Source organism: Bos mutus, chromosome 20 (assembly GCF_027580195.1).
Source record: "Bos mutus isolate GX-2022 chromosome 20, NWIPB_WYAK_1.1, whole genome shotgun sequence".
Classification (NCBI taxonomy): Eukaryota; Metazoa; Chordata; class Mammalia; order Artiodactyla; family Bovidae; genus Bos; species Bos mutus.
Window position 1 is genome coordinate 63,953,582 of NC_091636.1, and position 21,909 is coordinate 63,975,490.

A 21,909-nucleotide genomic window follows, 5' to 3' on the forward strand; every position below is an offset into this window, starting at 1 on the left:
ACACATATATACATATACACATACATTAATTTTTCGGATTCTTTTCCAATATAGATCAACACAGACTACTGAGCGGAGTTCCCTGTGCTTTAAAATAGGTCCTTCAGTTCAGTTCAGTCGCTCAGTCCTGTCCGACTCTTTGCGACCCCATGAATTGCAGCACGCCAGGCCTCCCTGTCCATCACAAACTCCCGGAGTTCACTCAGACTCACATCCACTGAGTCAGTGATACCATCCAGCCATCCCATCCTCTGTCGCCCGTTCTCCTCCCACCTTCAATCTTTCCCAGCATCAAGGTCTTTTCCAATGAGTCAGTTCTTCCCATCAGGTGGCCAAAGTATTGGAGTTTCAGCTTCAGCATTGGTCCTTCCAATGAATATTCAGGACTGACTTCCTTCAGGATTGACTGGTTGGATCTCCTTGCAGTCCAAGGGACTCTCAATAGTCTTCTCCAACACCATAATTCAAAAGGATCAATTCTTCAGTGCCCAGCTTTCTTTATAGTCCAGCTCTCACATCCATACATGACTATTAACAAAACCATAGCTTTGACTAGATGGACCTTTGTTGGTAAAGTACTGTCTCTCCTTTTTAATATGTTATCTAGGTTGGTCATAATTTTTCTTCCAAGAAGCAAGTATCTATTAATTTAATGGCTGCAGTCATCATCTGCAGTGATTTTTAGAGCCCCCCAAAATAAAAATGTCTATCACTCTTTCCATTGTTTCCCCACCTATTTGCCATGAAGTGATGGGACCGGATACCATAATCTTAGTTTTCTGAATGTTGACTTTTAAGCCAACTTTTTCACTCTCCTCTTTCACTTTCATCAAGAGGCTCTTTAGTTCTTGCTGCTTTCTGCCATAAGGAAGGGTGGTGTCATCTGTATATCTGAGGTTATTGATATTTCTCCTGGCAATCTTGATTCCAGCTTGTGCTTCATCCAGCCAAGCATTTCACATGATATACTCTGCATATAAGTTAAATAAACAGGGTGACAATATACAGTCTTGATGTACCCCTTTCCTGATTTGGAACCAGTCTGTTTTTCCAGTTCTAACTGTTGCTTCCTGACCTGCATACAGATATCTCAGGAGGCAGGTCAGGTGCTCTGGTATCCCCATCTCTTTCAGAATTTTCCACAGTTTGTTGTGATCCCAGTCAAAGGCTTTGGGATAGTCAGTAAAGCAGAAGTAGATATTTTTCTGGAACTCTCTTGCTTTTTGATGATCCAGTGGATGTTGGCAATTTAATCTCTGGTTCCTCTGCTTTTTCTAAATCCAGCTTGAACATCTGAAAGTTCACAGTTCATGTACTGTTGAAGCCTGGCTTGGAGAATTTTGAGCATTACTTTGCTAGCATATGAAATGAGGGCAATTGTGTGGTAGTTTGAACATTCTTTGGCATTGCCTTTCTTTGGGATTGGAATGAAAACTGACCTTTTCCAGTCCTGTGGCCACTGCTGAGTCTTCCAAATTTGCTGGCATATTGAGTGCAGCACTTTCACAGCATCATCTTTTAGGATTTGAAATAACTCAGCTGGAATTACATCACCTTCACTAGCTTTGTTTGTGGTGATGCTTCCTAAGGCCAACTTTAGTTCACATTCCAGGATGTCTGACTATAGGTGAGTGATCACAACATCATGATCATCTGGGTCATGAAGATATTTTTTATACAGTTCTTCTGTGTATTCTTGCCACCTCTTCTTAATATCTTCTGCTTCTGTTAGGTCCCTACCATTTCTGTCCTTATTGTGCTCATCTTTGCATGAAAGTTTCCCTTGGTATTTAATTAGAGTAATGCTAATTTTCTTGAAGAGATCTCTAGTCTTTCCAATTCTATTGTTTTCCTCTATTTCTTTGCACTGATCACTGAGGAAGGCTTTCTTATCTCTCCTTGCTATTCTTTGGAACTCTGCATTCAGATGGATATATCTTTCCTTTTCTCCTTTACCTTTAGCTTCAGTAGCTACAGCCTATTCTGCTCCACTCTGTTCTTGCATGTTTAGAAGAGGAGAGAGGATGTCCTTTATTCTTGATTCCTAAAAGTGAAAGTGAAGTCACTCAGTCATATCTGACTCTTTGTGACCCCATGGACTGTAGCCTACCAGACTCCTCCGTCCATGGGATTTTCCAGGCAAGAGTACTGCAGTGGGTTGCCATTTCCTTCTCCAGGGGATCTTCCTGACCCAGCAATCAAACCCAGGTCTCCTACATTGTAGGCAGATTCTTTTCCATCTGAGCCACAGGAAAGTCCTAAATTTGATTCCTAAAATTATACTTATACTTACTCATAATAAGTTTTACATGGCTTCCTCACGAATAAAAGATGTTTTGTTATGAAAAACAACAGAAACAAGAAGAAATAGACTTTTGGACTCTGTGGGAGAAGGCAAGGGTGGGATGATTTGAGAGAATAGCATTGAAACATGTATATTATCATATGTGAAACAGATCGCCAGTCCAGGTTTGATGCATGAGCCAGGGCACTCAGGGCTGGTGCACTGGGATGACCCTGAGGAATGGGGTGGGGAGGGAGGTTGGGAGGGGGTTCAGGATGGGGAACACATGTACACCCATGGCTGATTCATGTCAATGTATGGCAAAAACCACTGCAATATTGTAAAGTAATTAGCCTCCAATTTAAATAAATAAATTAAAAAAAAAAAAAAGAACTAGAGTAGACAACCCTGCCATGGTTTGATTGACAGGTCATTAGCACCTTCCCCCTCTCCCTCCTCCTTTCCGTCTGTTCCCTCCTCCCCTCCACCTCCTTCCTCCACCTCCTCTCCTCCACTTCATCCCTGTCTCCAAAGTGGCCTCTCCTGCTTTCCTTCGAAATACTTCCCCTTCCTCTCTTTTTGATTGCAATATGAGATATTCCAAAGAAGCTCTGATGGCCTTGTGGGAGATCTCATTTTTTTTTCTTATTATGTTTGCAGCCTTAACCCTTTCTGACATCCTTGCCTATGTCTGCTTCCTAGGTGAGGAATCTCACTGTGGATGGGCACTTTGGCCCGTGGTCTCCGTGGACACCCTGCACGCACATGGATGGCAGCGCCGTGGGATCCTGCCTCTGTCGCACCCGCTCCTGCGACAGCCCGGCCCCCCAGTGTGGCGGCTGGCAGTGCCAGGGCCCCCGCATGGAGATCGCGAACTGCTCCAGGTGCGTCCCTCCTGACACTTGGGCTTAAACGCAAGTGTAAACCCAGCTTGTCCAGGCGTTTGGGAAATCACTTCCGATAAATGCCTTCCCTATTCAAGAGAAAGGTCACAAAAAGATAGAGAGGTTGATCACTTAAAAATGACATGATCTGTGGGGGGAGATTTTAAATTAAAAACCTAATTTGCAATACACTTATATACCTATGCATCCTGTACATAGATGTGTTATAACTGAATTGCTGTGCTATATAACTAAAACTAACATGATATTGTAAATCAGCTATAACTCAATTTAAAAAATTAAAAATCAGATTCTAAGCCTCTTTATGTTCATTGTTAGACTGGGAAAAGTGTTTTGAGTATGCAAAATGTTAGAAGAAAGAAAAGCATACAGTTTCTGAATGTTAAATTAGACTCTGCCCATCAATTTTTTAAATGCGAAGGTGACTATCAAATCTCTGTGGTATTTAAATTCCATTCACACATTCAAATAGTGATGTAACAGAAATGTCTGCAACATTTGAAGCTTTTGGTGAAAAGAGAATTCAGTGACAACTTGCAAGTATATGAAGGGTATCTAGTTTACCACCATTCTTTTAGAGGGCAGGTGAGTAGCTTGCTATGGAGACAGAACATCCAAAAACCACACTGTCCAAGTACAAACGTTGTGCTTGGCAGCTGACCCACTGCAGGTACCTGTGTGGACATGCGAGCTTTAGTTGTTACCCTAGACCAGTCCTTCACAGATTCAGGAATGTCGACTCTAGGGGCCATTTCTGAAACTACCAAAGCTATCCTACCCTGATGCTTACACTCAGAGGACCCTGCTTCTTAAAATGCATATTTCAATATCTTGATGCTCCATCATGTCTGACTCTTTGTGACCCAAGGGACTGAAGCCCACCAGGCTCCTCTGACCATGGGATTTTCCAGGCAAGAATACTGGAGTGGGCTGCCATTTCCCTCTCCAGGGGATCTTCCTGACTCAGGAATCAAACCCACATCTCCTGCTTTGGCAGATAGATTCTTTACCACTGTGCCATCTGGGAAGCCCCTCTAAAAGTGCATATGGCTTTCCAAATCCACATGAGAGTGTCACTTACTGGTATATGAGCTATTAGCGATAATTTTTGGTTGACGACTTAAGGGGGATCCAAGAATGCATGAGTTGATACACTGTGCCTGCATCTCTGTCCTTGCCTGACTCGGGGATCGTGTCTCTCATGGTAACGGAAGAGAATGCTCAGCTGCCAGGAGCATCCTGTCTGCTTGATGCGGACCTCTCATGAGTGCACATTTCAGTGTGCCCGAGGGATAGGAAGCTAGGATTCCATCATTGGCAAAAACAGGCCATGATGCAGTTTTATGGGTGTCACCAGATTTGATCTTCATCCTTATGAACCACCTCACTGCAGGGTCAAGAGGGAGGAACCATAGCACTCACTTACTTCTATCCACTGGAAGCCCCTGGTGCTGTCAAAGGAAAGAGACAGTGGTGAGAAGTCAAGTGAACAAGGCCAGTTCGCAGCAAATATTTGGTTTTCTAGCAGCAAGGGCTTATTAGTTTACATATTCCTTTGAAGTTATCTGCCAAAACTATGGTAATCTGACATCAGAAATTGTTTTTAATGCCCTTTATCAGTTGATAACTTGTTTATGTTGGCCTCACTCAGTTTTGTTGGAAGCAGAAAAGTGGAAACCACCTAACTTGCAAACTGATTTTTTTTTTTTGGCACAGTCACTGATGTCAAGTACTTCCTCAATTAGTGCAAAGTACATCAGAAAGCCTTTACAAAGACTGATCTAATGACTCTAAGTTAAACCCCTTCTTCATTTATCTTTGTTATTGTTTAACTTAATATACTCAGAAAGTGTTGGGGAATTCAAAATATTGCTAATTCAATACATTTGGCAAATATAATATCTTTGATTAAATGCTGTTATATCACATCATTTAAATTTGTCATTATCTTGGAGCTACAGATTAAGGGCATTCAATTTATGGAAATAAATCCACAGTATAAGGTAATTAGCTAAGCCAGACTCTATTATCAAACTGGGGCCAAGTCAGACTTCCTATCAATCATGAAAATCTGGTTTAATTTTATAATTAAAGTGAACACATGAATGTCTACACCCCTTCTGAATTCTAATTCTTTGGGAAGGAGGAAGGAACGGAGAGAGACAGAACTCGAACTAGCTCAGTAGTAAGGTAGAATGTCAAGGAAGGCTTGGAGCTTTGACAGAGTTTTTGTCATCTAAATAAGTCTGCAGCTTCCAATGATGGCTCCGTATACTTTTTTTTAATGGGACTTTTTTTCTAGGAGCAAAACCTGCGTCCGTCCTGGTTGGTCAGGACGACCACTCTGACAGTGAGATTGTGTGCAGAAGTATGGAGAGGGTTCTGAGCATCTCCAGGGGGGATGAGGGGAAGGCAGGAAGCTGGGTGTGCTGTGCTGTAGGCCCCATAAAGACCGCAGCTGTTCACAAGGGGAGCTCTGTAGCGGCAGAACCCTTGACGGTGTTAGATTCTCTCACCTGAGAGTTATAACCGCCGATACCCTCACCATCTGGAGAAAGGCAGACAGACCCCAGAGTCTACCACTATGTTCTCTGACAGAAGCCAAGTCTTTACCCAGAAAGCTCTGCGCTGCGTTCCGAGCGGGCTTCCCAGGTGGCGCCAGTAGTAAAGAACCTGCCTGCTAGTACTGGAGACGTGAGAGACACAGGTTCAATCCCTGGGTGGGGAAGATGCCCTGGAGGAGGGCATGGCAACCCACTCCAGTGTTCTTGCCTAGAGACTCCCCATGGGCAGAGGATCCTGGCGGGCTACAGTCCATGGGGTCACAGAGAGGCAGAGAGGGCTGAAATAACTTAGCAGGAATGCTCAGAACAGCTGAAGGGAAGCGCAGCTAATATCCGCTGCTGAGTAACCTGGAGGAGGCTCACACGGTGTCAGCCATGAGTAGGTTTTCTGTCATCTGTGTATTGTTTTGTTGTTGGCTCATTTTTTTTTTTTTTTTACAACCATAGTCACTTTTCTCCTCCCTTCCCTGCACCATGTATAGTGCTGTGGCCACAGTAATATGTTCCTTTTTTTAAAAACTGGAGTATAGTTGCTTTACAGTGTTATATTAGTTTCTACTGTACAACAAAGTGTATTAGTTATACATATACGGATATCGTCTCGTTTTTGGATTTCCTTCCCATTTAGGTCACCACAGAGCATCAAGTAGAGTCCCCTGTGCTATACAGTAGGTTCTCATTAGTCATCTGTTTTATACAAAGTATCACCGGGTTTGATTCCTCGGTTGAGAATATCCTCTAGAGTAAGAAATGGCAACCCACTCAAGTATTCTTGCCTGGAAAATCCCCTGGACAGAAGAGCCTCGTGGGTTATAATCAAAGCATTCGTAAGGAGTCAGACATGATTGAGCATCACAGATATACACACAAGATCAGCAGTGTGCACATGTCAGTCCTGGTCTCCCAATCAATATGTTATATTTTAAACAAACACCAGGACACTTGAAACTAACACAATATTGTGAATCATCCATACTGCAATAAAAAAGACATAAAAAATTTAAAAAGCAAGAAGCACCGGGAAAGCTTCTCAGATCAGTGTCCACACTCACCCTCCTCACTTATTGTACGACTTATTTTTCCTAAGTGTTATCTTCTTTCCAAGAGCCAATTTAGAATGCAGAGACCTCTGTGCAAGTGGTCTGTGACATCACTCACACTGACAATCGTGTTGGGGGACCACGCTGTATGGCAACCCAGGGCCTGAGGACACTGCCTGCCCAAGAAGGGAAGGGCGGTCAGATAAGGAAAGGCAGGCTGCAAGGGCAGATTTTGCCCTCTGTTCACCATCTCCATAGGCCAGCTCAGATGCTCCACACAGTCAAAAAGGAGCCCATGAAGGCTACAGAGATTAGACTGTTTGCATTATTTCAGAAAACAAGAGCATCTCAACATTGCGTGTTGCATTATTTCTATAAAACTAAGGTGGTTTCCACTGATGCCTGGCAGAAACTTCATAAAAGCTGTAGAACTGTTATTGTTGGAAGGCTACAGTCAATGAGTAGTACTCTATTTTATATTGTTTAATGGAAAAAAGGACTATCACAGACATTCTTGTGACTTTATTGATGCCTGCTCAGCTCTGGCTCTAGTTTTGGAATGCCATTCACTAAAAGGAGCTGTGATACAATTAGTGGTTATTTTAAGACTAAAAATCAAATATTAGTAAACAAACCTGCTTCAGTGATGTTTTAAATGCATTAAGTGGATTGTTTTCAACTGACTTAATAAAAAAAAATGATCCATCTGCTGATATATGCTGACTTAATGCTACTCTGGGCTTCCTTGGTGGCCCTGTTGGTAAAGAATCTGCCAGCAATGCAGGAGACCCAGGTTCTATTCCTGGGTCAGGAAGATACCCTGGAGGAGGGCATGGCAACCCACTCCAGTCTTCTTGCCTGGAGAATCCCATGGACAGAGGAGCCTGGTGGGCTACAGGCCATGGGGTCACAGAGTCAGATGCAACTGAGTGACTAACACTCTCACTTTCAATGCTGCTTCTTTGGTTGCCTGCTGCTATGGCTGCCTCTAAAGAGCACTTTGAGGTATGTGAACCCAGCACCATAAAATAGTCATGTATGTGGACAATGCAGTCATTAATCTCCTAACGTACTATATTCCTATGATTTAAAATACCTACTGCCCTGTATACAACAGGTTCCATAGATTGAGAGTAGATTACATCATAAGGTGTCATGTTTGTTAAAAGATTTAGGCGATTAAGAATTTCCAAGCAATTTTGGGAGCAGTATTTCTTGCATTATCTAAATATTTTTTATATAAAAGAAGCTTAAAATTTTTCTTTTTATTTATGTTGAAATTTATTTTACTTATGTTTATTTCTATTTTTATGTTTATTTTATTTATGTTTTCATTTTATTTATGTTGAAATTACATTACTTGTATACTTTTTAAAATTGTGTGAGGAATGACATGTAAGATACTAATTGTAGAAACAGCTTCAGAAATCTGTCTTATTTTGTGTTATTTTGGTTAAATTATTATGAAGCAGCTTTGTTATATCATACATTGAGGTATCACTTTATTTTGATTTTGATTATTTTTAAGTTTCAGAAAATAAAGTAGGGAAATATGAAATATGCTAAGAATTTTCTCAGAGGAGCTTTCATTTGAAATTGTGTTAGAAATTATGTATATAGTGTGCTGTTTATACCTTGAGCTTCAATGGTATAGCTGTGCACCTGCATGCTTTTAAAGGAATGTATAAAGTAAAATAAGAATTATTTCAGTGGAAATATAAATACCATAGACAAGAGTAACAGTATTTAGAAATGCATATGTGAATAGAGAAATAGAGAAACAATTCTACATGCAGTTAACTATATGGGAGTTTGGACTCTGGTTTTAACATATATTTTATTAATAATACTTAAATTAAAAAAAATTCCTATAGTTTATTTTTAAATAGCAGGGATAAAATACTAAGGGAGATATTTAAATTATAAATATTCTACAAACAGACATTTTAAGGAAAAAAAATACAATGTTAAACAAAAATTTTTCTCTGGCTGTTACTAGCAGCTTATTGTATAACCCACTTTTATAAAAGTGTTTTTTATTTTATATTTTAATATATCTGCCTTATTTTATACATGTTAAAGTAACATAAATAAAGATATACACAATTGGCACTTCCTATTTATACGCTAGTAAAGTAATGCTTAAAATTCTCCAAGCCAGGCTTCAGCAATATGTGAACTGTGAACTTCCTGATGTTCAAGCTGGTTTTAGAAAAGGCAGAGGAACCAGAGATCAAATTGCCAACATCTGCTGGATCATGGAAAAAGCAAGAGAGTTCCAGAAAAACATCTATTTCTGCTTTATTGACTATGCCAAAGCCTTTGACAGTGTGGATCACAATAAATTGTGGAAAATTCTGAAAGACATGGGAATATCAGACCACCTGATCTGCCTCTTGAGAAATTTGTATGCAGGTCAGGAAGCAACAGTTACAACTGGACATGGAACAATAGACTGGTTCCAAATAGGAAAAGGAATATGTCAAGGCTGTATATTGTCACCCTGTTTATTTAACTTATATGCAGAGACACTGGACTGGAAGAAACACAAACTGGAATCAAGATTGCCGGGAGAAATATCAATAACCTCAGATATGCAGATGACACCACCCTTATGGCAGAAAGTGAAGAGGAACTCAAAAGCATCTTGATGAAGGTGAAAGTGGAGAGTGAAAAAGTTGGCTTAAAGCTCAACATTCAGAAAACGAAGATCATGGCATCCGGTCCCATTACTTCATGGGAAATAGATGGGGAAACAGTGGAAACAGTGTCAGACTTTATTTTTGGAGGCTCCAAAATCACTGCAGATGGTGACTGCAGCCATGAAATTAAAAAACGCTTACTCCTTGGAAGGAAAGTTATGACCAACCTAGATAACATATTCAAAAGCAGAGACATTACTTTGCCAACAAAGGTTCATCTAGTCAAGGCTATGGTTTTTCCTGTGGTCATGTATGGATGTGAGAGTTGGACTGTGAAGAAGGCTGAGCACCAAAGAATTGATGCTTTTGAACTGTGGTGTTGGAGAAGACTCTTGAGAGTCCCTTGGACTGCAAGGAGATCCAACCAGTCCATTCTGAAGGAGATCAGCCCTAGGATTTCTTTGGAAGGAATGATGCTAAAGCTGAAACTCCAGTACTTTGGCCACCTCATGTGAAGAGTTGACTCATTGGAAAAGACTCTGATGCTGGGAGGGATTAGGGGCAAGAGGAGAAGGGGACGACAGAGGATGAGATGACTGGATGGCATGACTGACTCAATGGACATGAGTCTAAGTGAACTCCGGGAGTTGGTGATGGACAGGGAGGCCTGGCGTGCTGTGATTCATGGGGTCGCAGAGTCGGACACAACTGAGCGACTGATCTGATCTGATTATAGTCTATATCTTTGTCAGATTATTAGAGAATAGCCAAGAATCTGAATTTAAAATATCCTTTCTTCATTTTTAATAAAGCTTGTTTTATAACTTTGGACATTATGGTACTCTTTATGAACACGAATGCCATCAAGAGAGTTACTGATTGTCACTGCCATTAATAGATTTTAAAGGAAACATTTAGATGATTATTTGATTCAATGTGCCCTTTTCCTAGATTATAACTGATACAGTACAAATCAAATAAAATTATAAAGGCCAAAGTTTCAGGGATGCATCTCTAATTGCTTGTCAAAAAACAAAAATGGCATTATTTTTCATTAGCTTAACGTTTTCACCATTAAGCTTTCTTGTTTCTAATTAGCCTGTTTTTAAGTTATTTGCAAGTACATGTAAAACTTGACTCTCAAGTTTTCTTTTTTGACTCGAAAATCAGGTTCGGGGGCGGGGACAGATTTCATAGTAGCTGTGGTTCCCGAGACAGTACATTTCATTGATTCCCAGGCCTGCTTGCTCCCATAGCCTTCGTAGCCCGCGGTCAGTGGTCCCCGTGGGGGGAACCCCTGTGCGAGCTTGGGGGCGGGTGCAGATAGAAGTTGGGCCTCGGGCAAGTTGACCCCAGTGACCCTGCTGCTTCTTCCCCCAGGAACGGAGGCTGGACCCCCTGGACCTCGTGGTCTCCCTGCAGCACCACGTGTGGGATCGGCTTCCAGGTGCGGCAGCGGTCCTGCAGCAACCCCACCCCGCGGCACGGGGGCCGGGTGTGCGTCGGGCAGAACCGCGAGGAGAGGTGGGTACCTACCCTCTGCGCCTCCGGGTTGCCACCCTCCTGCTTCCTGTCATCCCGGTGCGGTCGGTTTCCCTGCGGTTTCAGTTTCTGGATCCAGCTCAGCTTGTCTGTGGCATCCTTTTCTGTTGAGCTGAATGACCTCTTTTCTTTCATCCGTTAATTTCGACCAAAGCTTGGGGTGGACAGCATCACTGGTGGGGGCACCGTGGAGCCTGCAGGGTTCACTCAGCCCAGCGGCTCTTGAGGGATGAGAGACACGGGGACAGCGGGCATCTCTTTGCTGGGCTCCCCAGAGACGAAGCAAGTGAGTCTGCTGGGGAGTGACTGCTCTTATTAAAATTCTGCTAGACTGGTCTCACACCTCCAGGTCCAAATAGGGCCTGAGCTGGTCCTGGGTCCAGATGGTGTTGATCAGAAGAGGTAAGTTTTCCATCACGACTGAATTAAGCACTGGCACCAGGTGAGATAGTGAGTATTTTGGCTATAATTACAACTACACACTTGTCTATTAACAGGACCCCTCAGTGAACCTGCAGGACAACCCAGAGGGAGGGTTCCTTTTCCATGTGTATTTTAAGCTTTCAGCACGTCCATGGGACATTTCAGTTCAGTCTCGCATTTAACAACTTGTTGCTCTTTGTAGACTCAAACATTTGGTTTTGGCCTTATAAATCTGCAGTTGTGATAACTGGCTCTTCCTTCCGTATTTAAAGTACACCCTCGTTTATGGTTTTGGGAGAAAATCCAGGTAGGTGAATTCCACGTCACCTTTGTGAGTCTTAACTCTCCACACTCACATCAGTTTATGTTCTTGGTCCATGAGAAGCAAATTGGCTTTCAGTACTTTTTAATTAAATTGTATCCTGTGAAATGACTTCAGTGGGTGCCTCGTAAAAATACCTATGCAGTTATTGGCTTATGTGATTAATATTTATACAGACAAAGCCAACAGGCTTAGTGGGTAGGTAATTCTCCATCAGATATTTATTACAACCTGAAATTAACTGGAGAGAATCGTTTTCTTCTCTCTTCATTGTGTTCCTAAATCACCAATTAAGATTGCATTCTTTTGACTCAGAGAAAAATGAAGGATGATTTTTACAAGGCAAAGTTGGTTGTTTTTGAAGTAGTACCCTGTGACAGTCTAACACAAGCCTGTCATTTCCAATCTGACACCAGTTGATAAGTGGGAAAGTCGATTATGGGGAAGATGTCTTCCAGCATTAGAAGGTTTTAAATTGGCCAGAAGTTTTAAATGCTGCATGTTGTCACATAATAGAGCCCATTCAGGTAAAGTGACCTCTATCCACCCCTAGAATCACAGCACCTCCACAAACCTCACACCTGTTATCACCTTTCCCAAGCTGAGCACACAGGAAGGAAGAAGCTGGTTAATTGTGTGGTTAACATCTATATATGTTCTGTATCCATTTACAAGTGTTCATAAAGCTTCATTTTCAGAAAAAGATCAGGATGGTTAATGTGTTTGGGGAACTTTCGTTTAAAGTGTTCTTATTTTACAGAAGAAACACTTTTGGACTAGATGAGTATTTGCTTGAGGAGGGAACTTGAACTAAGTAATAGACATGTGGATGATAAGAACAGGGCCTGTATCCCCAGGGAATCTCCCTTTGAAACAGCCTTTCTTAGGGGGTGATTGAGAAGTTAATGAAAGCTAGAAAAAACAAATGCATGGCATCTCTTTCTTGGCAAAGAACTCTTGGCACTAAGAACTCTTTCTTGGCACTAAGAACTCTTCACTAGCAAAGAGTTCTTAGTGTCTTTGTCAGGTTATGTGGGAAGTCTCTCTACCTAAGTAATATAAAGAAATACCATCCTAATTTTGACAAAAGACATATTTGAGAACTGAACTTAAGATTAAAGGAGACCCTGATCTTCATGGGAAGGTATGAAAGAACAAGGGCTAGACATATACACTCATTAATAAGGTCACATCATGCTTATTTAAACACCATCAAACCTAAAAATGAGATACGATGAGATGAGATGGTTGCATGGAATCACTGATGCAATGGGCATGAACTTGGGCAAGCTCTGGGAGATGGTGAGGGACAGGGAAGCCTGGCATCCTGCAGTCCATGGGGTCATAAAGAGTCAGACAGACACAACTTGGTAACTGAACAACAACAAACCTAAAAAACTCCTGAGTGGCCACAAATGAATAAATTGACTCTCCCGGTAAGGTCCCTAAATTAATGCTAAGTGACTTTTTATTTGTGATCAAATCTCCAATATGTGAAAAATTCAGTGAGAACATTATTGCAACAGAAATCTCAAAAATGTTCACATTGATTTTTGTCTAAATAATGGATAAAGAAAATATCCAATTTCTGTTCTAGATGTACTTTAAAAGGCATGGGCATTTGTTTATCTGTTCCAAAATTTTTGGAAAATTATTTTCTTGAGTAGTAAAAACTGAGTAGAAGTATTGATTCCCAGAGAGGCTGCCCACAAGGATGAAGCAGTGGACCCGTGTAAATATTATTGAAATGCGAATATCCTTGTCTGTATTCACTTTCTCCTGCTGTGTAACAACAGTTCTGCAAACTTACTGACTTAAAACAACACACAGTTATCACCTCTCAGTGGACTAGGAGTTCTGTTATGATTCACCTGGGTTCTCTGCTTGGCCAGAGCTGTGGTCTCATCTGAGGCTCACCTGGGGAAGGATTTACTTCCAAGTTCATGTGGTTGTTATTGGCATTCATTTCCATCAAACTGGGTACCTTGGTTGCTCACTCATTGTCAGTCTGAAACTGTCCTCAGTTTTTTGACAAACAAGCCTTCCCAATGTGGTCACTTGCTTCCTCAAATTCAGGAAGGAAGAGAATCTCCTTGCAAAATGAACATTACTGTCTTATGTAATATCATCACAAAGGTGACATACCCACACCTTGCCATAGTTTATTGGTTAGAAGAAAGTCACAGACCTAGTGCTCAATCAAGAGGAAAGATATGTACATCATACACAAACGTATGCATTGCAAAGGATGTTGCACATCAAGAGGCAGGAATCGTTGGGCTCAACGTCGAGTTTATCTGCCATCAGTGATGACCTGTCCTTATCACATACAACATCCAATTCACCCCATCTCCAGTTTCCTCCCAGTTTTATACCATTCAGTCATTTCCCCAAATCTGGAACCTTATTCAAATCAGACTCAAAGTGAATGAGTCTCCCTGGGTGTAGTTCATTTCAGCCTGTCCATCTTAAAGTGTGAGGCAAGTTATCTGGCCACCAACACACTCAGCGGACACATGGTGGGGCAGGCAGAGGATAATAACTATGGTTACTTCTGTTCAAAAAGGGGGAAATGGAAGGTACAAAGAAATTTCCGTAAAAATTCTGAGATCTATGCAGATAAGTGTATGGAGTTGCTTGATGAAGTTGCAAAGCTTGGGGGTGATTCTCCACAGTTCTTAGCTCTGCTCTCATGTCTGTTTCCTGCTTGACCCTTCCTTTTCCATGAAAGGTAGCATGTGCCTGCAGCTGGTTAGTTTAATGAGCCTGCTTCCTGCCAGTGGAAGTTTGGGTTTCCAACAGCCTCATTTCATTTGTACTTTCTCCATATATTCAGTCTCAGCTGGTGATCTTTTTGCTGAAGTCAACTTCAGAAGCCTGCCATGAATTTCCTTGGGCTTTGCTCCACTAAACAGTCTACACCCACAGATCTTTCTGAGACAGGCCTTCTCTAGCTGGGGCTTCTGCTAAGACAGCTGAGGGACAACACCCTCCAGCTTTCTTGTGATTGAGAAGATCTGTGACTCTTGCTCTTTAACTTCTGAAAGGACTCCTTGTGGGACTGAACACTACTCTGATCTTTTGATGCTCCTGAGGTTTTAACAAAAGGTTGTACAGTCACAACTTCAGTTTTTTACTCTTTGCCAGCCATTCCTAGTGGTGCTCAGAAGCTGCCTCTTCATTTTAGTAACTTTTGCCATCAGGAGAGGCCAAGAATTTCCTTTCTGTTTAATATTATTTCCCTCAATTTCTTTTTCTGCTGCCCCAATGGCTCAGTGGTAAAGGATCCACCTGCAATGCAGGAAACATAGAAGACATGGGTTTGATCCCTGATTTATAAAGATCTCCTGGAGAGGGGAATGGCAACCCACTCCAGTATTCTTGCCTTGGACACTACTGAAGAGACTGAAGATGCATGCACATATATATGTACACACACACACACACACACACACACATTTGTAACATAAAGGGAAGGGAAGTCGCTCAGTCGTGTCTGAATATTTGCGATACCATGGGCTGTGGCCTACCAGGCTCCTCCGTCCATGGAATTTTCCAGGCAAGAATACCGGAGTGAGTTTCCATTTCCTCCATCTCCAGGGGATCTTCCCGACCCAGCGATCAAACTTGGGTCTCCCGCATTGCAGGCAGACGCTTTACCATCTGAGCTACCAGGGAAGCCTGTAACATAAAATTGTCATTTAACCATTTTTAAGAGTTTGACTTAGGAATATTATTACATTTAACTATTGAGCAACCATAACACCATTTCCAAAACTTCTGCATCCCCCAAAACAAGAACTCTGGAACCAATAGTTGATAAATCTGCCTAATAGAAGATTTAAGTAAGTATTGAGTAAGTAGAATCATATAATCTTTTCTAGTTTGTATCTCACTTATTTCACTTAGCATATCATTTACAAAGTTCATCTTGTAGCATGTATCAGAACTTCATTGCATTTCAGGCTGAATAATATTCTTCTGTAATATTATACTAACAGTTTATTCAAAGGGATTAATTTTCTCTACCATGATTCTCAAAATTCTACTTGCTTCTACTCAGTTTCTAGTCCTGAAGCCTCTCTGATATTTTTAGATCCTTCTTAAAGTAGCTCCATGTGTCTAAGTATCAAGATCTGTTCTAGTTGTCATTCATAAAAATATTACTGCAGACTTAGCTGCCTAAAACACCACGTGCTTTATTGGCTCACAGTGTCTCTGGGGTCGTGGCCTGGATGGAGCTTAGCTGGACCCCTTGCTTCAGCATCACTCAAGGGTGCACCAAGGTATAGACTGGCCATAGTCTCATCTGAGGCTCCTTTGGCAAGGGGAGGGGTCTGCTTCCTAGATTTCTCCTGTGTTGTTGGACTGAAGCTGTTTTCCAGAAACTACTCTAAACTCCTTGCCTCTGGGACTTTCACATCTGATTGCTTACTTCTTCAGAGCCAGCAAGACGAAGGAACTTCTTGAAAGAAGGATAATACAGGGTTAGGTAGCATATCATGGAAATGACAATCTGTCATCTTTGCCATATTCTGTTGATTAGAAGCAAGTCACAGGTCCCACCCACACAGAGTGGGAAGGAATTACACAAGATGTGAATTCCAGGAAGTGAGGCTCATGGAGACCACGCTAGCGTCTTTCAGTTGTGTTATCAAAGTAAAGAGACCCAGCCACCAATCGGGGTTTATGATATGATTTTTCTGTCTGCACAGGCAAGTTTGCTTAATCCCATGATGAGCCAAAGTGATGCTCTTTGCAAATCATTATCACTACTCTTTCCTAATGGATCCCTTAGCTTCTTCTTGGGGAAAAAATAATATTGTGGAGAACTCAATACTTGTACAGTTTCTCTGGTGCCACAGAAGATTCCATTCTCCCAGTGTGGCCCAGAAAAGCAATGATCACTTAAGAGTAAATCAAGGAGAAAACAGTTCTCACAGGGCTCTGATTGGCTCAGGCTAACAGGTTTCGTGAGAAACCAACATGGGTGGAACCAGAACAGAACACAATTTGTAGCGTGAAGAAATAGGACAAGGGAAAATGATACAGTTTTGAAAATCTAGTCCATGCAGGATTATGAAAGATAGTTCTCTTCACAGAGATTAGGTCTGTGGGAAAATGGATAATTTATGGAGAAATAGCGCCAGGCTATTAATTCATTCTGAAATGCAAAATGAGAATGAGCAGTCATGGGAAAAATGAAAATCTTAATTTTTAATGCATCGTGAAATGCATCTGTGACCATCGGTGCTCTAAGAGGCTGGGGGTCCGAGAGAGCCAATAAGATTTCAGAACTGTTCAGCTTGTCCTTTGGTAAAAGCCAGCCATGTATAAAGGACTCAGTAATGAAGAGCAAATGGCTGATATATTGTGTATCTATTTTATCCGTAAATTAATAAAAATCCTTGCACACCCAGAGTCACCGAGGTAACTAAGTTTGTGTGTGCTCAGTCGCTATGTCTGACTCTTCGCGACCCTGCGGACTGCAGCCTGCCAGGCTCCTCTGTCCATGGGATTGTCCAGGCAAGAATGCTGGAGTGGGTTAGATGCCCACTGTTGTTCATGACCAAGTCTGTAATTTAAGAAGAGACACGTCTCTCTGGCACGTGTTTGTTGGGTGACGGAGTAAGAAAGGCAGAGGGCCAGTGCTCTCTTGACACTGCAGAGAATCCAGAGCTAGGAGCTTGTAAGGGCTCAGCATCTGAGCAGACTCCCCCAAGGTGAATTTTTGAGTGAAACCTAGACATAAATGACAGACTAGCCCGGCAATGTCTAGTGCTCTCTGACTTCTCTTGCAGAGGACACCAGTTACATTATCTGGTGTGCCTTTTGTCACAGAACTACTATAGAAGAAGAAAGAGAAGAAAAGCACATTGTTGACCACCTAAAAATGCAGCCAGGGGTATAATTTATAACATGGATAGAAAGTTCTAGGCTACACACAGTTATCAGGTTCTCCTGTGGCAGACTTTCAGCTGTAATAAACGTAATAAACATCATGCTCAGAGGGGAGCATGATGTAGACAGAGATGAGAAAGGATACGTGCATTCTGATTTGCTTTCCTTTTGGTAAGTGGTAGCTCCACTGCTATGCTTTTTATTAAAAAGTCAAGGGTTTTATGAGTACTATAAATAAGATTTTCCTTTGCCCGCTCTACTCTTAATGTGGGTTTGTTTTTGGTTTAGAAAGCTGAAGTTAGTGTTAAGGAGTTGAGGAATTCCAGACCCTTTACATGTCGGCAACATCACTTTGGAAACTGGGGATGGTCTTCTGTCCACATTGAGAAAGGTTCCGCATGGATATTTTTAATTTACTGCTAAGAATTCTGATGTTTTGAGTATTCTTGACTTACTTCTTCCAAACACCTTCTTAAAACAAAGGGCAGTTTCCTAGTAGAACAATCATTGCACTGACATGGATGTTAATGGTCACTGAGGAGTCAGGATGCTTTGCTTTACGTCTTGTAACTGCACATTTGCAAAGGTCTGGCACTTTTCATCTATTATATCCTCAGTTTTGTTTTCAAGGTCATACTCTGTTAATTAGAAGCCTCCTTCCCCTTCCCTCCCACATGTAAGACTGTCCGGAGTCCTGAGCTGTGAGACTCAGGACCCTGGAAGACTGTCTTATGAAGAAGAGCGAGAACTCTTTAGTTTCACTGCCTACTCTTTCATGAGAAGATTTAGAGGCGAAACCGTTTTCCCAATTAGTCCCCGACTCCCCCTATGCTGTGAAATATCAGCCCTCTCTCCTAGAAGTAAGCACGCCACCCACTTTCATTGGAGAGGCTGACTTTAGACTCTACAGTTTATTTATTCATTTGTCTTGATGTCCACACAGTTGCCATCTTGTTCCCCCTCTACCACGGATGTCCCATGGATGTCGCTTCCTGTCTTTTGCCATCACCATCGTATTTGTCAAACTTGGGGTGTCTCTGCCTCAGATTGTTGCAAACACGCCCTCTTGGCTGGCATCTGCTCCATCAGCTCCTCCTAATCCACCTTTGGGAACTCAGCACCACCTCCATGCAAGCATGGAGAACTCTGCTCCTCTCAGGGGCTCCAGTACCATCAGGATGAGGCACCAACTCCTGCAGCCAAGTCTTCACTCCAACTCTGACAGTACTCGTTTTTTCTCTGGAGCTTGAGATTTCCTTGGTTCCTTGAAAATAAAGCTCAAGTTCCTCCACTCCATCTATATAAAGACAGATCATTCCACTCTCCTCGACTTTTTCTATTCACTTCTCTTTAAGCACTTTTTAACCACAGTCTTCCCATTCCTGTTGTTCAGTTGCTAGGTCATGTCCAACTCTTTGTGACCCCATGGAGGGCACCCTGGTTCCCCTGTCATTCACTATCTCCTGGAGTTTGCTCAGATTCATGTCCATTGAGTCGGTGATGCTATCTAACCATCCTTTACCGCCTTCTTCTCCTTTTGCCTTCAATCTTTCCCAACATCAGGATCTTATCCAGTGAGTCAGCTCTTTGCATCAGGTGGCCAAAAGTATTAGAGCTTCAGCTATAGCATCAGTCCTTCAAGTGAATACTCAGGGTCCATTTCCTTTAGGATGGGCTGGTTTGATCTCCTTGCAGTCCAAGGGACTCTCAACAGTCTTCTCCAGCACAATTCGAAAGCATCAGTTCTTCGGTGCTCATCCTTCTTTCTGGTCCAGCTCTCACATCCCTACATGACTACTGGGAAGACCCACTCCTGCTTTCCATTCTTTCCCAGAACGCCCAGTGATGCTCTCTGTGCTTCATCCTTTGGACTCCCTTCAGCTTGGCCTTTTTGCTTTTCATGCTTGTATATATTCCTGCATCTACCATATTCCTTAAATGTCCTTCATTTGATGGAAAAACAGTTGAGTCATATCAGCATTTGCTGTCAGGAAACTATGCTACCCAAACTACCTTTCTTACTTTCCTGGAAATCAGCTCCTTACCTCTGTTTTTTGCTCATTATGACAGTGTTTTTCTTACTATGGAGAACAGTATGGAGGTTCCTTAAAAATAGATAAACAACAAGGACCTATTATATAGCACAGAGAATTAAATTCTATATCTTGTAATAAAGTATAATGGGAAAGAATCTGAAAAGAATAAAAGAATATATATATATATATACTGAAACACTGCTATACACCAGAAACTAACACAACATTGTAAATTAACTGTATTTCAGTTAAAAAGTCTGTTCTGTCCTGCACACCCTGGGCTTGTGTCTGTTTCCCTTAGTGCAACTCAGGTTGGACACACCTGAGATAGGGAAGCTCCCTTGATGAAGAGGAATAGCATCTTCTTACCTGTGAGCCATAAACCTGTGCATTGCCAGCTTGTTTCCTTCTTATTCTTTGCTTTTCTCACTTCATTTTATCTCACTTGTAGTATGAAAGACTGAGGAGAAATTTGACATATCTAAGCCTAAGGACAGCTTTGTATATTTGGCTAAGAATTGGTAATATGAATATACACACAGACGCATAGTCAGTCACTAAAACAAAAGACTGGTTGTCAACAGTAATTCACCTCTTTTTGGATAACAGGTGCTCATCGAAATTAAGGTTGTGGGACATCATTCTGGGAGAGTCTACAAATAAATTTAAAAATACAGTAACCTAGGCAGTGTGTGGCTGGAAGCTTCATACTAAAATTAGACTAACTTTTCTATAAGGTATGTTACTAGGATTACAGGCCTTACTTGATTCAAGGATGAGAAATGAATCCCAAACACAATTTGCTGACTTAGTATTCATAACCTACTTTATCTTTCAGTGTTTATGTTTCGAAGATAAATGCCCTACTTAGGTATTTTGTGTGTGTTCTCGTTTTTCCGAGCATCTGTTTGAAGGGCTCTGTTTGTTTGTTTCTCCTCTAATTGGCTGCACAGGAAGCTCCATCCTGCATCGTGAGTCTAGCATCTTGCGTTGTCTCCCGCACATCCCATTGTCTGTGCTCACACAGCATGGCCAGCGCCGCATCCGCCTCCTTCCCTGTGCGACCACTCGGAACACTGAAGCGCCCCTCCACGCGGAGCATGCGCATGGGTTCAACATCCGGTGCAGGGACGGAGAGTGGACAGGCCCGCGGCCTCACGTGACACTAAACGGCTGCTTTTCCCCCTCTTGGTTTCCCCGTTACAGATACTGCAATGAGCACCTGCTGTGCCCGCCACACGTCTTCTGGACAGGATGGGGACCCTGGGAACGGTGCACAGCCCAGTGTGGGGGTGGCATTCAAGCTCGCCGCAGAACCTGCGAGAACGGGCCTGACTGTGCAGGCTGTAACGTGGTGAGTAGTCCTCATCCCCAGCCCGCCTTCTAGAGCTGGGAGACCAGAGTCATCCAACACTGGGTGCTCTGCAAACACTGAATGCTACACTCGCAAACGATGTTTTGCAAACACAGGTGCTCTGCAGAGATTAGGTGGTCTCACTGACTAGATACACAACGAACAGGAGCTTCTCAGTAGACACTTGATGTTCTGCACACCTAAAATGCTCTGGAAACTTGATGTGCTGGAAACTTGATGTGCTGGAAACTTGATGCTGTGAATCTAGTGCCTATTCAGGTAGTAGATGCTGTGAATCATGTCTTTCTGGCTAAGGAGAATGTCTGGAGGAAATACTTGGAATTAAGAGTATCCTGAAGGCTGATTGGAGGAAATCTTCCCATATGGGATAAGCTGCCCCAGGAGTTTTCCAGTTCTTGTCTCTGAGCTAGTACAAAAACTTCAGCCTGCTTAACTCTGGATGCTATATTTGGTTTGGGAAATGGGATAAAATCATCAAACTGAGCCCACACTAAGTTATTAATGTAACATGTGGGCAAACCTTAGACGCTGAAGATTCACCAACTTTATGGGGCCGTTATCAGAGCACATTTGGTGCCAATTTTAAGGGCATCAGAGACGACTTCTGGTTTTCTTTGTCTTATGCCTCAGTGGGTCCTATTTCTCCTAACACTTTGGTCTGTCAGAATTCCACTTGTGCGAATGTCTGATGTTGCTCTTCCTGTGCCATCTGTCAGAATGATTGAGCACCTAAGTCTGTGGGGCTTTGGCTTCATTTGCTTGCCCCCAGCGCAAACATTGCAGAGTGACTGTAGAGACAGTAGGGATGCCTTGGTGGGGAGGTTCAGCATGAGAAGGTCTGGTTGGGCATGCTTCCTTGCTGATCTTCCAGTTGG

General features: G+C 42.3%; 1 protein-coding gene across 5 annotated transcripts in view; it reads left to right on the top strand.

The window, feature by feature from the left end:
* The window catches only part of SEMA5A (semaphorin 5A), a 568,136-nt gene that overhangs the window by 474,185 nt on the left and 72,042 nt on the right, over positions 1-21,909 (top strand). For all 5 annotated transcript variants that reach the window (XM_070357735.1, XM_070357734.1, XM_070357733.1 and 2 more), the window contains 3 exons: positions 2,987-3,168; positions 10,816-10,959; positions 20,866-21,013. In XM_070357735.1, coding sequence (XP_070213836.1) covers positions 2,987-3,168; positions 10,816-10,959; positions 20,866-21,013 — 474 coding nt within the window. The remainder of the gene's footprint in view (positions 1-2,986; positions 3,169-10,815; positions 10,960-20,865; positions 21,014-21,909) is intronic.